This window comes from Saccostrea echinata, unplaced genomic scaffold (assembly GCF_033153115.1).
Source record: "Saccostrea echinata isolate AGI-Se365-2 ecotype Australia unplaced genomic scaffold, CSIRO_AGI_Sech_v1 ptg000004l, whole genome shotgun sequence".
NCBI lineage: Eukaryota > Metazoa > Mollusca > Bivalvia > Ostreida > Ostreidae > Saccostrea > Saccostrea echinata.
The window spans coordinates 5436745-5454473 of NW_026889753.1; the positions used below are offsets into that span (position 1 = coordinate 5436745).

The following is a 17729-nucleotide window of genomic DNA, read 5'->3' on the forward strand; positions in this document are numbered from 1 at the left end:
CTCATGTTTAAGTTTTTGAATAAATTCTGCTACACTAGAATATAAAACTAGGTCGGCTGATCCAATTATTACATGTGCATGTCTTAAAATTCATTTTGGTGATAAGTTAAATTAATTCAAGATAGCTGTAAATATTTGAAACTAAGTGCAAATATTTGAATAAATTATATTAATTTGGCGTTACATATATTAGTGTTTTATATAGTTGATTTTTTTTCTTATTTCTTTTACATAACTGTCTTTATTTTTCGATTATTTATGCAAAATAGAAATTAAAATTCTATATAAGAATTAAATTTAATAATGCTTGACACTCTCATTTTGCTTTTAAATTGAGGGACATCGTAAAATTGCTGATATTCAGTTCTTTGAAAATAGGTTTTAATATTGCATATATTTTACGTTCAAAGTCAACTACAGGGCATATTTAATTACCTGACTTAAACATCAGAAAACTAAATCCCCAAATCTCTTTCAATGTACTCAAGAGACGTAAGTAAAAGAACAAAAGCAAATTTACTACACAAGTGTAGCTCCTTTGTAAGGAGAAAGTGAATGTGTATTCACCTGGAAAAAAAATCTGAGATCTGGGGTCATTGTCATAGAGCAGTTTTTAATTACTGCACCCTCTGCAGATTTTTAAATAGGTGTTAAATAAGAGGCTCGATATGGTAAGTGTACTGATAAATTGATTTTTTTTTGTATTGTTGATATCAGATATAATAGAGTACTTTTAATTAATAAATGAATTTATTTGAAAATAAATTAATTAATTTTATCAATGTTAATTTAGAAAAGACATTTTTTTCTCTAGCAAAAATTAAAACTAATCAATAACCTTGATATTTCGAATTTTAATTAAAATATTAAAAGTTACAAAGATGCACGACTTATGCCTGTGTGAACATATAAAGTAGCCCCTTACTTTGATATGCTAGTAATTATACCTTATAAAATCAATATAACTTTTTCCATTCATCGAACAATATTCAGCTTATTTCATATTAAAAAATTAAATTGGAAATATTAAATCAAATCGCGTTTCTACATTGATTTTTTTTTCATTTTATTTGAAATAAAGGGAGGGGGTCTAAATAAAGTGTTCCGCATAGCTTTAGAATGCTTAGATTTGTTGTTCATCTTAGTAAAGAATAAAAAGTTTTCATTTTTCAATTTGTAATTTATCTAAAAAAAACAGCTATGAAAATTCGCAAAAAATATTTATTTCTTATTTAAAATGTCAAACTCTCTCTCTCTCTCTTACTAAAATTGGGGATAAGATATACCGCGCCTCTGCATCCCTTGTTTTTAAATTCTTAATTTTATATGGTTAGATGGAAAATTATATATATTTAGTGCTTAAAACATGCTACAATTATCCGTGCAATACTAATTAGAATGCAATACTTAAATGGAAAGCTATTTAACATTTCTAATTTAAAATGCCCAATACATTTAAACAGTTTTAAAAAGTTTTCACCTTCTTTGTTACGATTTTAAATACACAATAAACGATTTTGAAAAGGGTATGGACCTGGATTATCCAAACAGAACAATGATATCAATACCTACTTCTACACCTATCTACCTGTGTTCGGTGAGATTTCTGCCCGTTATAAAATACGACAGGGCTTTAAGTTATTGAAAAGGAAATAGCTAAGTACGATTTAATTTTCTTATCGGTGTAATATATAATTGTGTTTATTTATTTGGAACTTGTATCTCCCAGTACGTTTAAATTTTACTAGTATTGGGAAAGTTGAATTAATTTTTCTGAACATTTTAAAGAAAATCTGATCAGGTAATGAAAAACTAGACAAGAAGATACAATTGATTAAAAAGGAATTATTTCTGGAAAATAGTTCGTTTGTCATTTATTCAATGCAGTCATTTCTTGGCTGGTGCATTTGTTTTCGCAATTAACAGATTCTCAACCTCTGCGTTTTTGTAAGAACTGATTTATGAAAACAATGGAAATGTTAACAATATAAAAGTTCATTAGTTAAATTTGGTTCAAACAGTGAAAATCATTAAACTATTAAATAATTATTTATGGTCATTTAACAGTGGCTCACTAATAATTTAAAAGGATTGGTCAACAATGGTTAAAACATTAGAAAATCAATAGAGTTGGAGCACTTAGAAAGTCACATTCATATTCTCTCTCTCTCAGACATTCATACTGAAACGAACATACAAGAGCATAATTTTTGAGTCCAAATATTGAACGAAAACGTGAAGTTTATTTAAACATAATTAAAAATTCCATTTCTTCCCATACTGTATCAATATGTTATTGCTGTGAACATTTTACCGATTAAGAAATATGTTATTGCTAATAATGCTGATATCTCTATCGTTTCCAAACTACGCTTTTTCGTTTCAGAAATGCGCCCTTATTTTTTCTTCTATGTGTTTTTGGTGACTTTTCCTGCCGTTCAATACCTTAGTGCGACCAACGCACTTAAAACATTCACAAAACGAATGACAAATCCCACTTTATGATGCATAAGTACCTCTCCTAAAGGTGCATTCATCAAAATTTAATCTGTCATCTTGTTTTCCCAAGTCACTGGCTCCGTTACAAAAATCAGCCAATTCCTTATCAAGAAATGAGATTACGTGTTCAGTTTATCTACAGGTACTTATAAAACCTGGTGATTCTGTCTGTATATAAAAGTCAGTGTATTTCATCAGGTTACGAGGGGTACTTCTGACAAACTTTGAGTAATCTAGGTAAAGGGCAAGTTTACTTTTTTTTTTTAAATGTTCCTTAAAAGGAACTCTTCGGGCTTAGAAGGGGTAATAGTAATTATGATCTTGACGCATTCTCTCCTTGTATTTTGCATCAAAATAATCGTGGTCATAAAAAATCTTTTCAATAATATCATTTACTACAAACTCTAATGAAACTTTTGTACGAACTTCAGAGGGTTCAATTATAGAAAAAAGGTGGTCAAAGTAGCGTGAAATAAAATGCCTTCATTGATCCATCGAAAGCAATCGATAGTTTGTAATTTTGAAACGAAGCATGAAAATTCCATTGTAAAAATGAATTACAATCCAACTTGTAGATTCTGATAAAAATTCAAATTATGGTTCTGAAATTAAAATGCACGCCGTTTTAAACCTAGAATGTTTTCAGACATATCATTCCGATATGGCTAAAATAATATTTAAATTATGTTTGAATTCATAACACTTTTTAAAATTTTATTTAACAAAAAGTTTAAGTAAACAGGGTTACTGCAGTGGTAAGCGCTGGTCTTTTATCACAAGCCTTAAGAAAAAACTAAAGCACCCAAACAGAGGATCAAGGCTGGTGAAATTCCAGACCAATTCTACTGCATGCAGGTATTATGTAAACATACCATACAAACTTATTACAATTTTAATAACATTTTCAGACAAGGTTTTCATAAAGATTTGGTGTCAAAAAAGAATATAAACCTAATCCATTTTCAATTCAAACATTTTAATTTATGTAAGGGGAGATAGTAAAAGTAATTACGAAACTTCAATGTGTATAGATATTACAGATTATCGTTCGATGTTTTTGTGTGTTCGTCCAATCCTCCCAGATGAAGTAGCTTGTTTAACAGAACTGGCTTTTATTAAACTTGTGTAAAAATCGATTGTTAAATAAGGGCATGATCATAAAGTTTTAAAACTATGTACTTCGCTATGAGATCATCCTTTCTATCCGATTTCAAAATCAATTCCATTAATAACACGTCACATTATATCATTGTACCATTCTCGGAGGATCCTAAACATTTACCATAGTATACATCATAGATCAATAGAGAAAAAGAAATCTTTATTGCCCAGCCCAAAGAGCTAATGCCTTAATTTAATTGAATTCCTGGAACAATTGAATATTTATCACGACTAACATTAAATTAAACATAAATATTTGCGATCCGTAATTCCGATACAGACCTTTTTTAACTTTCACAAATAAATATCATTTAAGCCAACGTTTAAATTTTTACATGTATTGCACTGGAACATTTAAGATCTACTATTAATGAAATAAATTGGTTCTTTAACTAACTTACTCTTGAAATTTTTTTCTTAAATCTCTTAAACGTAATCTTTGAAGTTATCTAACTTTTAGTTGCAATAGCTATGTAATTTCTACTGCCTTGAATTAATACAATTTATTACTTGAATTGCAGCCAAGGTTATAAAGAATAAATAATCCGTGGAAAGGAAATAATAGAAAAATGAATAAGACTTTCATGACGCTCAATAAACCAATACGCTACTGTAAGCAATGCAGTGTGTGTGAATGCGCCAAGTTCCGTGCTCGTAGACCGGAGATCTTGAAAAATCCAGTCGATTTGCCGAACACAGTGAGAGCGCACTTATCGGGTAAGGCTGGAAATGTGGTTAAATGCCCAGTGTGCTTAACAAGCATTATCATAGCAGCCGGGGACCCAGCAATAGACTACAAAAAAGCAGATCCTGAAATGGATGAATATGTTTTCCCCAGGCTGAGTTTCACATCAGAAAATGGTTATGTGAGTATTTGTCATTCGTGTGATACTGGGGAAGCGGAGGTTAAATGTATTGAGTGCAACCAGAAACTTTGTTTTGATTGTGTACGTTCACATTTACGAGCCAAAGCAACCAAACGTCACCATGTTACGGGTATCGTAGATCCAGACTCCACTCCGACTCTGTCGAGATCACCCTCCCCTCTAAGAGTTAACCCAAGAACTCGCACCCCGTCACCCATCAGGAATGGACGTGCTAGGTCTAAATCGCCTATCCGGAACGGTAGAGCGAGATCACCTTCCCCTATTCGAAACGGACGCAGTAGAACACCTTCGCCAACCAGGAATGTGAGTTTGAATCGCAGGAGGGGTCTTTCCCCTAAGAGGCACGACAGCACTAGAAGTGCTTCCCCCAAAAGAAGTACAAACAGCGATATGCCATTCGGATCATATTTTGCAGATTCGGGAGTAGAAGACTCGCTTTCTCCGATATCACCATTTGAAAGCTACTCATTTACTCCGAATCAACAAGTTACTTTCAACCCTAGGTTGTCACAACTGTCGATTGAAGATGCATATCAAAGAGGGAATTCTCCACGCCCCAACGAGAGAAAGCAATTTGATTACAATCCGGTGACAAATTCTTTCAGCAGCTGGAAAAACGACTTCAACCAGATCACCATGTTTGAGTTACCGAGCTTCGTCTTGGCAATGTGCGCAGGTTCCAGAGATCAGTGTTGGATAGCAGAGGCCAAGTCGTCCGCTATCCATTTGTACAATGTCGACGGAAAGCACGTAAAAAGCGTGGAAATCTACAACGAGGTACGGGATATGGTCGTCAACAAAGCAACTGACGAGCTTTTTGTCTCCTGTTTCCCTAGCAAGCATATCAAAGTTGTGAACTCTGTTGGTGAAGTCGACATTTTCGCTACATCTTCTCTTCATCCCGCTGGGATCAGCGTCAACAGCCATGGTGACGTCATTGTTTGTGCAGTGGAGGACTTGCGCCGACGCTACAAACCGGAACACAAAAACTGCTTGCAGGTGTACAGCAAAGAAGGTCGTCTGAAACGGGAAATAGAACGCGATATCAACGGAGACAAGATCTTTGCTTATCCCGAGTACATCGATATCAACATCAGTGGCGACATGATTGTATCCGACATTGAAAGAGAACACGTTGTCATACTCCATGGCGATGGCAAGGTCAAACTGATCTACAAAGGTCCCCCCAAAGGTACTTTAGATAAACCTTTTGACCCTCGTGACGTCAAATGTGATAAGGATGGGAACATAATAGTCTGCGACATCAACAACAACTCGCTTCATCTTCTGGACATCAACGGCGCCTTTATCCGCCTGCTTCTTTCAGAGGAAAATGGTCTCTACTGGCCCGACGTCGTTGCTATTGACAACCATGGTCACATTTGGGTCAGGGAACTATGGCAACACACGGTGAAAATTTTCAAGAATGTGTGATAAAATGCTGACTGTGATATTTTTTCACAACAGATTAACCATTGTGGAATAAGGTCAGGGTGATTAGCAGGGATTAACGTTACGAGAGGATTAGTTACTAGTATGAATGAATTGCAGTATTAATTATTTATTTTTGTTCTGTTAAATGTTTTCTTGCCGTTTGGTTACTGCATACTACCGCAATCTATACAGACCTTTTACTTTATACAAGCAATAGATTCGAGATCGAATGAGAAAATTATAGCCCAGTATAAAGGTGTAAAAAAAATCTTCGAATTGAAATGCAATGAGCCTTCAATGTTATAATTTACTTCTTATTGAGAGAATGTCTATATTGTCGATGTTGACAATGACGTTTGGGCTTTGATGGCGACGTGGTAAAACTTGCTTTAAAGAATAATGCGTGGACAATCCCTCAACCACTGAAACACGAACCTTAAATAATAAAACTGATCATCCTGTTCAAAAGTTTTGTCCCAAACTATTTATTCATTTTTTTTTTCAATTATTCATACATGTATAATGTTCTATTTCTGTCTCTTTGGGGTTGTTTTCGAAATACATTCACAATACGTTATGGATGACAAAAAGATATGAAAACTCTTTTAGTGAAATGATTGGGTAGTATACAAAAGGTTTAAATTGAAATGAAATTTAAAAGCTTTTATATTATACTAGCTAAAGCCTGCCTTTTAATTTTGCTATCTACACGATTATGTCGAATTCATGTGTCAGACTAAGTGCCTGATATATAAGTACCGTTATCAATTAGAACTCGAAGAAATTTAATAAATTAGGGCTGGCATTCCGAAATACCATAAATATGTAATGTTCAAGGATGAAGTGGAAGCATATATCATCTGATTTATAGCTAAATATGTCAAATGAAAGTGTACCTCTGAAATATTTTTTAGAACTTTAATCAAAGTTTGAAATGAAAGCACATCTTCAGAATGAAATATTGATACAAGATTGAGCATTACGTCTTTATAATACATAAATTTTAATTTTAATCAATGTCGAAGATGATGTATTTCCATAAAAGCTCAGAAAGCAAAATTGATATGGCAGGTTTTTAAGGTGCTAATTTTTCATTTATTGAAAGAGATTTAAATGCGGCATTATGTCGTATTCAGTACAGGTGGATAGGTTATCGCGAGTATTTAGAAGGTAGAAATATCTTTAGATAAAGAGAGAAGTTGATATTTGAATTCTCTTATTTACCATGTTAGACGTGCGTGTTTGATTTCTTGCTGAGGTTCTTAATTTTTGTTTAACTGCCAACTGCTGAGAATAACATTAAATTAAAAAAAGAAAATAAACCTCCCAGAGAAGAAATCCAATTTGTTCCTTAAAGTTTTGGCATGATATCTGTTCCACGGGGGAGCATACATTGCTATAATTCAAATATGTAAATCATCTTTTATAACGCGAATTGTCCTCAACTTCAAGGCATATATATATATATATATATATATATATATATATATATATATATATATATATATATATATATGAATTGTAATAAAAGGATCCACAGTCTTACACAAAGTCATGCAAATATCTAGAAGCAATCTGTGATATCCCTTACATATGTATATTATATAATTATAGTACATGCTATGTCACTTGTTTGGTAAAGAAAACTGTGATATCGGAATTGCCATTACATGTATATCATATATAGTAATGTAGTCACATTTTTTGTTCCATGTCGATACATATTTATTTTATAAAGCTTTTATTTATTTGTTCGTATGTTTGAATACATGCTGTTTGTTATTTCATTTTGTTTATCATGTTGATGTCTGGTTATAAATGTGTTGATACAACTTTATGTCTTTTGTGTTTCCCGGATAGGAAAAGTATTTGGATGGCAGAAAACGTATAAATGACCAGTGGAAATTCTTTTGAAATTTACTGCTTTTAAATGTCCAAAAATTGTCGAGTATAAAATGCTGTTGTCAAGTATGTTATTCTGAAAATCGGACGTAAACCCGCATGAGACTTAGATCTGTTTACAGTTCTGAGTCGAAATTACTTTTGTTTGCTTCCATCATTGTTATACACCCTTAGAAAGTATTTTCAGTGCAGACTTGGCAAGGATTCCGAATGTAAAATTTTGTGGAAAGTGGGCAACAGTTTTGAAAATTACTATAAACCATACTAAAAATTAATGCTCTTTGGAAATGAAATAGAGGAAAGTGAATTGTGATCTTTGGAAAGTTATGCTTATACTTAACACGAATTACGATCTATATATCATATGTATTCAATCTTTAAAAAAGTTTACCCTAAATATCATAATTTTGCTCAGATCGTTTAAGTCGTTACTAAATTATACGAGTCTGTCTTCAGCACCTACATCTATGATACATCTTGTTGTTTGATAAGTATGAATTAGCATTCATAGGCGTAGTCACAAGGGGGGGGGGGGCAGCGGGGGTACTAAAAAAAATTTACGTCACAATGCATTGTCTCTCTTTTTCTCTCTCTGCACGCTAGCAAAAGGGAGAGACGATAAAAAAACTGAAATAAATAGAGTACATAAATAAAAAAAAATCATCGTAATTCCAAACTTCTAAAAGTAAAAACTATCTTTTTTTTCCTATTGAGCATTCGTCTCTAACAAACATCGTCTGCGGCTGGCTTCATGACTTGCTCGAGCTTCGTGGTTTGCACGGAACGCTGTATATGTTTTACACATAGGTACTCCCCAGCTTAATTGTTTAAAAGATAGGAAATAAATTCGTTATCCTGGTCCAATCAAGGGTCGGTCTCAGGGTGTATGGAATACACCCCGGGGTAAATCCCCATACACCCTTGATTGAATCTAGATAACTAATAATATACATGCACATCCTTTTTATATTTTTTTGAGACAGAGAGAATACGATTTCTACAATGATCTTGCACATGTAATGTGTACGTCTCCGAGACTGAGGGCTGGATGTATACATACGTTTCTGACACTTACCGACAATTTTGAGGTGTAAGATATATATACCCGAGGAGTTGCAATTGTATTTCCTAGGGGTAAACTCACAATTCTTGAAGTTGTTACAAGGTTAATATATGTAGCAAACGTTTTATCAAATTTTAGGGAAATGATTAAGCATGCCAAACAAATTGAGTACTGGGATTATTTCCCTTTCCCAAAATTTAAATTCCAGCATTTATTGATACTCTTCTGCATAACCCAGTTTATTCTACCTACACATCAAACAACAACGTTTATTTTACAAAAACATCAAAATCGAGTATCACAATTTATGAAGTAAAATCTTGCTATATCTAAACTATGACCTAGATACTACTCTCATTATATAATGTTGCTTGTGTATATATCGAGTACTTTCATTTACTATGTTTTATTTTAAAAGTGCACTCAGTTGACCTGAGTAAATATAAGAAATTTTGACAGCTATGGAGGCACTCCATAGCTCCCAGATCACTGAATAAATTATATCGATTTAGATATGATACATAATAGGAAGTCGTTTTCATGAATGTTGAAAAGTTGCATGTTCAAAAGTAGTTAAACGTATGGGAATATACAACTGAATCTATATTATAGTATTTGGTTTTAATTTAATTTGGTTCTATGTTAGGAAACCGGACCTAGGTATACTATATATATATATATATATATATATATATATATATATATATATATATATATATATATATATATATATATATATATATATATACAAGTCTATGGGAGAATAAAAGAATTCTAAAATAAAAAAAAAAATAAATTTTGTACAATTAAGGTAGTTAAAATTGAATATGTCAACAGAAATAGTATTGATGTTCACACCAGGCAATCACAATCAAGTTAGCATAATGCAGCGAAAAACACTAAACAACTAAAACAATCTTCAATAAACAAGAGCTGTTCTCATAAACTGAGCACTTTGCTCATCTATAATGGAGGCATCTCATTAAATTTTAGAATCTTTTCCGATTATTCTCAGAAATTTACATTATTTTTTTTTGGTGAGGATCTACTGTTATTATATTTATAAAAAATGCACACTAAGAACAAAGTCTTATGCTTTATTTTGCAGACATTATTTTGTGACTGCCTAGTACATGCTAATGCATGTTCGATTGAAAAAACAATTTTTTAATGTCTTCTGTACAATTAAAATACAAGCACAGAAAACATATGTCATATATTTGTTGTAAAAGTATAGATAATAACTGTGTACATGTTGATAATTGAGCATAAACCATTATTTATCCTTTACTAGATTTTACACATTTACTTTTATCAATAAAAAACTAATAATAGAAATTAACGTACAATAATTGAAACATGATTGAAAAATAGTACATCATAATTATATTCCAACCTGATTAAAAGAAGCATTTTGTAAATGTTCAAAATTCGTCAGCTTCTGACCCCCCCCCCCCCCGCCCCCGGCCCCGCTTCTCAACCTCTCCTGGAAAGAGGCCTAAGGGGGAGGCAATCTCAGAATCTTGCACGCTTTAACCAGGCGTCCACATCAAATGGTCAAAAGCTAAATTTCTGAATATTCCAAAATATGAAATACTTTTCTTGAAAATTAAACATTTTGTAAATAAACTGAAAGTTGAAAATCCTCTAGATGTAATAACATGACTGTTAGAGTCAGAACGAATGCATTGTACATGTAAGACAATGCATGTGTAGCACAGTAAACACAGTGTCGGCCAATCTGTCAACACGTATCTTCATAATCTTCACATAGAGAATCAGTATGATTAAGGAAGCTCTAAACAGTAGTTTTATGCGGTAAGGGTGGTCTTACATGTAAGATAAAAGAAACAGGAATACACATGTCATTGAATGAATTGATTTTTAATAAATAAAAGTATATTTTAGAATAAAAATAAAGTAATTGAATACAATATATATTTGCAGGAATTTTCCAAATGTAAACAACAGTGATTTCTATAAACTTATAATTCACTGTATTTGAACATTTTTCATGGGGAATATGGCAGTTACGCTAGCTACGTTGAAAATCAACTAGAAAAACTCAACATGTACACTTTTACTTTATTTTTAATTTTGTCAAAGTCTAAAAAAATTTTTAATTGGTGGTTATAGAGCTTCCTTAAAGGAAGACACCTATAGGTGTAAAAAGAATTTATTTCTTCGAATAAACGACATTGGAACAGACGAAGTAATATAGATATTCACTTAAAGTATTTCTGGACGTCGACGGTTTATCGCGTCAGGCCGTTTGAGAAACATTCACGGGGTACTCCAAACCTTTTGCCTCAAAAGGAGTGCCATACCTTTCCTTTTCTTTTCCAATACTTTTACATACTTTTGGCTACATTAACTTCCAGTGCCCTGGGCCATTCCCAAAAATAGATGTACATCCACGTGTCTTTAAAGGTCCGGATTTACTTTTGTCTGCTTGCCTCTAACATAATAACAGGCCCGTAGAAACCGGGCGGGGGAAGGGTGTGTGTGAAAGGGGTTGTGTTTCCGAGATTAATTGATCGTGGGTATACCGCATTAGGGAACAAACGAAGCATAAATTCATATAAACCATATGACACATTCTTTAAGATATACGCACGTACATAGTTTTAACAAAAGTACTAAAACTTATAGATTTAATAAATATGCATGTGAGAAAGTTAAAAGTCATTTAAGTTGGGCAAATTTTTAGGCAAAATCTACGATTTTACGACAAGGCTATATGTAATTATTATTATTTCATCGAATGCATATATTTAGGTTTTGTATCATTGTTGCAGTGTTTTTCCTTTGATGTCCACTGTGTTTTTATTTTTGATACACCATGACTAACTGTGCTCTAATAACCATGCTCTATCAAGATAGAACACACCAGGGTAATGATGCAACAATTCCAATGACCCTTGACCTTACATTGATAAAGAAAAAGAATATAAACAAAGTAGCTGACTTTATGAGCAAAATACAAGCACATATAAACATAGTGAAGGTATACCTTTCCTTAGGTCTACAAAAAAAATTCTAAATTTTGCACGTCAATTTGTTTTAAATCCAAAACGAAATTCACACATGCACATTTTTATAAATTAATGTTTTCGTCTCTCATAAACTCGAAGCGTAACAAACCACACATAATGTAGTACAGGGAGCGAGGTGGATATTCCTTTTTTTCTAATTCCAACACAGATCTCTAGTATTTTAGAAATCGCTGTTAGTCATCTCGGTCAAAAGTGGACATTTTCCCGTGCCGCACGCCACTCCTTAGCTTGAACGTTACGAGGATATTTTTTTGAGAGTCTATCAATCGCTGAATTTAATAATCGGACACTTGTACAAACCTTTCATTTTTCATCTTCGTGTCGACCTCACGACTGGTGAAATTAACGCACTCAACTCAGTCTCCATCATGTCTAAAATATCTCCTATATCGAAATCCATAATAGGTTCAATTTTTAGTTCCGGTAGATCAAACGTCATACTTCCCAAAGAATCTTCAACCCGCCCCTGGTTCCCTAACTGATCTAAGGAATTTTCCCTCATAATTTCGGTTTCCGTGTCTATAAGAATTGCGAAAGCATAAAACCACAACCGTCATCCATGGCGTTCAGAATATGAATGGATGAGTTAGAAAGTTCAAGAAATACAGCGCGCTATACTTTTCGAATCACGTGCTCTTTTTTCATTGGTTATATAAAATGGTATGATGAAATTTTGATAGATCATGGCTAATTCAGTGCATGAGAACATGTAGTTGAATTACGTGCTATTAACATGCATCTTCAGATATCAGACTCGGGGGACAAGCCCCCTCGTCTGATATCTGAAGATACACTCGTTAGAAGGTACTCTATATAATACATTAACCATGTGCATTACTAGTCTTTGTTTCATGCATTAATTTAAGCAATGTTTATTTATAATTATGTAATACACAGTAGGAATAGGCAACAGACACACTGCCTACAAATATATGTAAACCCTCTCGTTAGTACAAAGGCTAAACTCATACAGACAAGAATATTACAGGTACAAACGGTGCTCACAAAATGATACCTCCCGCTCCCATATGAGTATATTGGCAAGGTCCATGTTTTCCAGTGGGAAACCCCAAATATCTGTCAGATCTGAACATAAAACATTCTTAGTTAAGTACAAACTTCCAGTGTCTCTTCATTAGAAAGTTACAAGGACCAGGTAAAAACTGTACACTTTTGCTGCAGTGACGTTGAACTTGCCTAATGTTCTTGACTTACCTTAAGTCAGAACAAATTCTCAGATAATAGGCGTAAAGTAAGAACTTTCAGTGTCTCTTCAGCAGAAAATATAGATCGGAATTGCTATCAACAGTATGTATCATCACATGAAGTTTGATAAACACATCTTGAATAGTTTCTATGAAACTAAGCTAAATGCAAATTCAAGAAAAGTGATGTCAAGGTCAAAGGGAAGGTCAAGGTAAAAAATTCGATGCAGTTAAATAGCTCTCACCAATATATATCTGTATATGAAATTTGACTTTCGGCTGGGGCTGCACGGCTAGGAGGCGCGTCCCCCGAGTGGCGGATAGGGGATCCCTCATTTATTGAGGGGTGCACTGAATAGACTGAAGAAGGTGCCGTGGACCAATATAGCATAAGGGAAGGACACCCTGACATAAAACCACTGGTCCTCTAAGTTTGGGGGTTGGGCAAGAGGCCGACTACCTCCTCCCGGAAAAAAGACAGTTACAGAAACAATGGACATCGAAGAGCAAAGAAGACCAGGTGAAGCGGGGACCGCCAACAGTCGCAGTACATGTAGGACGACGATGGTTGAAAGCCTTTGGGAAGCCTAGCTCTTATGACACCCAAACAAACATTCACCATCGGACATTGTTATGTGCAAACTTTGTACAGAAGAGGGGCATCAGCACAGATTGCGAGAGAAATGGAAGGATACCAGCTCGACATTCTGGGAATCAGTGAGTGCAGATGGACAGGAATTGAGAGGATGAGACTGACCTCGTGCCAGACCAACATATACAGCGGGGAATGAAGAACTGTGAGGGACGAGTTGCCATAATGATCAGCCAGCAGGTAGTGAAATCACTCATGGAATAGACATCCATCAGCAAGAGAATCATAACAGCACGATTCTATACAAGATACAGAAGTGTGTCGGTGATCTAAGCTTATGCTCCACATAATGAAAAGGAAAAGGAAGAGAAGGACCAGTTCTATTAGGAGCTACAGGAGACATTGGATGGATGCAACAAGAACGACATCATTATTATCATGGGGGACTTCAACGGCAAGGTAGGGAGTAATCATAACGGGAACGAAAAAAACTACTGGTATACAAAATGAGACTGGAGAAAACTGTGTGAATTTTGTCAGACCAACGGACTTGTAATCAAAGGAACATTGTTCTCCCATAAAAACATTCACAAAGCAACATGGGTGTCTGCTACTGGAATAACGAAAAACCAGATTAACCACCTTCTCATTAGGAGGCAGTGGAGATCTATTGTTCTTGACATCAAAGTCGAAAGGGAAACGGATGCCAACAGCGACCACTACCTGGTAAGGACTCGAATCAGGCTAACCCTCAGCACACACAAGAACAAGATCAAGTTGAAAGCAAGACTGGATGTAGAGCGCCTCAGAAACAAAGAAGTAAGCACAAAGTTCAATGACTGCGTGAGAGAGAAATTAAAAGAACACAAGGAAGAAACTGAAGATATCGAGAAAATGTGGGAGCAGCAAAGGATGACCTATGTGAATTCAACAGAGGAAGTACTCGGCTTCAAAACAGGCAAAATCCAGCTCTGGATCACCTGGAAGCTGATAGACGAAAGAAAAGACATCATGGCAAAGTTAGACAGCACAGAATCAGAAAGAGTCAAGACTAGATCGAGGGAAACTTACGGACAGAAAGACAAAGCAGTCAAGAAAAGTTCGAAAGAGGACAAGAGGAGATGGATGGCACAGAAAGCGGTCGGGAACGGGAGGCAGAAGGAATTGTTCAGCATCGTAAAGGAGCTGACAAGAAAGAGTAATAGACAAACAGAAGCAGTGGAGAGCAAGGATGGGGAGCTGATGAAGAATAAAGGCCAAGAGTAGACCAAGGGACTGATCTGCAAAATTCTCAAGAAAGGCAACTTAAAGGACTGCAGCAACTGGAGGGGGTGACATTGCTGCCCCTAGCCAGCAAAGCACTCAGCAGAATCCTCATCAACAGAATACAGGCCGGAGGTGACCACACTCTTAGGAAAGAGCAGGCGGGGTTCCGGAGAGGAAGAGGGACTGCCAATCAGATCTTCATCCTCAGGAACATCCTGGAGCAAGTCAACGAGTGGAATGCTACTCTGTACATGTACACTCCTTTTTTTTGACTTTGAGAAAGCGTTCGACTCGGTGCACAGGGACAGCTTGTGGGTCATCATGAAGAAATATGGAATACCCAAAAAACTGATTAAGATGGTCAAAGCCCTGCATGACATTTTCAGTGTTCTGTGATTGACTGACAACGAGACCACATCCCCTTTCCCTGTGATGACCGGCGTCAATTTAAACAAGGATGCTGTATGTCAGGTTTCTTGTACCTGGTTATAGACTGAGTGATGCAACAGACAGTCAGAGAAGAGAGATCGGGAATTCGATAGGATTTCACCACTATGCTTGAAGACCTTGACTTTACGGACGACATTGCCCTACTGTCATCGACAATGAACCATCTTCAGTCCAAGACGACAAAAATAGAAGACAACTCAGCAAAAGTTGAGATGAAGCTGAATGCCATGAAAAGCAGTGATGAAAATAAACAGCAAGAGTGAAGCCAGCCTGACAGTCGGAAACAGTGAAGCCGAAGAGGTAGACAGCTTCACTTGTCACCAAGGTCGGCGGAGGTACTGCTGACATCAGGAAGATAGCGTTGGTCTGTGCATCCTTCAAGAGGCTAGCCAACATCTGAAAGGCCACAGACATAAGTATAAAGATCAGTCTCCCTTTTCAAGAACCTAGTCCTTTCCGTATTGTTATACGGATGCGAGACTTGGAAGCTTACCAAGACAGAGGAAAAGAGAATTGACATCTTTCAGACCAAGTGCCTCAGAAGGATTCTCAAGGTCAGATGGCAGCAGCATGTCCCAAACATGACAGTTCTGGGGATGGCAGGAGCGGAAAACATCAGTGGCGAGGTGAGGAGGAGGAGATGGAATTGGATCGGCCATGTGCTGAGAAAGGATCCAACGGATGACGGTGTTGTGGCCCTCGGGTGGACGCCTGATGGGAGAAGGAAGCGAGGTAGCCCCAAGACAACATGGCGGCGGATGGACGGGGTGGACTGGAATGCAGGCTGGAAATCTTGGAACACGGCACGTCGTGCAGCCTCAGACCGGCCCCAATGGAATAGAGATGTTCAGGCCTTGTGTGCCCTCTGGCGCAGAGAGAATTAAGGTAAGGTAAGGTATGAAGTTTGATAAACACATCTTGAAACCGAGCTAAACACCAATTTGAGAAAAGTAATGTCAAGATCAAAGGATAGGCCAAGGTAAAAAAAATATGATGCAATTGAATAGCTCTCGTCAATGTGTATCAGCATATAATGCTTGGTAAGACTATCTTGTATAGTTTCTTTGAAACTAAACTAAATGCAAAGTGTGACGGAACGATCAAGACAAACGGAGGACATGACAAACTCTATATGCCCGGCCATATTCATGGCGTGGCATCATACAATAGGTCAATCCTTAGTACTAGTAACAAAATACATGACTTTGTGTGTCGTTTCACCCATTTTTGATATTTTTATGAAAAAAGGCTTCTAGCTATGTTTAGTTCAATTAATTATGTCATATCTATTTTGAAAAACTGTTAATTTTAAAACAGAACCTCTTGGTAAAGCTTCTTTTACTTTGATCAAAGCCGTGACGGTAGCTCAGTCGGTAGAGTGTTCGCTCCGTACGTGATCGGAAGGTCGTGTGTTCGAATCACGGTCGCGACTGACCTAAGTCGATAAAAAAGGGTATCAACTGTTCCTTCGCCAAGCACTCGGCACTTTGAAGTGAAAGTTGTGGGACCTTAAAAACCAAGGCCCCATGTCACGGTAGGCGTTGGCACAATAAAGAATCCTCACTGCTCAATGGCCCTGACCGTCACGGTAGCTCAGTAGGTAGAGCGCTCGCTCCGTGATCGGAAGGTCGTGTGTTCGAATCACGGCCGCGACAGACCTAAGTCGATAAAAAAAAAATAGGTAACAACTGTTCCTTCGCCGAGTGCTCGGCACTTTGAAGTGAAAGTTGCGGGTCATTTGGATGAGACCTAAAAAACCGAGGCCCCGTATCACGGTAGGCGTTGGCACGATAAAGAACCTTCACTACTCAATGGCCCCGAGTGCCGACTAAAGGTCTAAATTTGAAGCCCTTTATCGGTATGATTGAAAAATTCTCGAATGGGACGTTAAACAACATACAATCAATCAATCAATGGCCCTGAGTGCCGAGTAAAGGTATAAATTTGAAGCCCTTCATCGGTATATGGTGACGTCTCTATATGAGTGAAAAATTCTCGAACGGGACGTAAAAGGACATACAATCAATTAATCAACATACTTTGATTAATGGGTTATTCAAGCTATCTCCTTCATTTTTCCAAGTTAATAGATTGCTTTTGTTTGTTAGTTAATAATGCATATAAATAAAAAGTTTTCATTAGTTTCAGTTTTAAGTAGGATTCCGTCTTTTGTTTGAATTCGCTAGTGTTGGTCGTCATAGCAGTGAAATAATC

At 36.0% G+C, this 17729-nt stretch overlaps 2 protein-coding genes across 2 annotated transcripts; both read left to right on the forward strand.

Annotated features, from left to right (window-relative positions):
* The first annotated feature begins 4229 nt into the window (after window positions 1-4229).
* LOC133179066 (uncharacterized) lies at window positions 4230-7427 on the forward strand. Its single transcript, XM_061313776.1, has one exon. It carries the CDS (start codon window positions 4230-4232, stop codon window positions 5979-5981), a length of 1752 nt encoding a protein of 583 aa, XP_061169760.1. The 3' UTR covers window positions 5982-7427.
* Window positions 7428-14237: 6810 nt separating this feature from the next.
* Window positions 14238-15065, forward strand: LOC133179272 (uncharacterized). The gene is made up of 2 exons (XM_061314061.1): window positions 14238-14258; window positions 14340-15065. Exons 1-2 carry the CDS (start codon window positions 14238-14240, stop codon window positions 15063-15065), a joined length of 747 nt encoding a protein of 248 aa, XP_061170045.1.
* Window positions 15066-17729: the final 2664 nt, after the last annotated feature.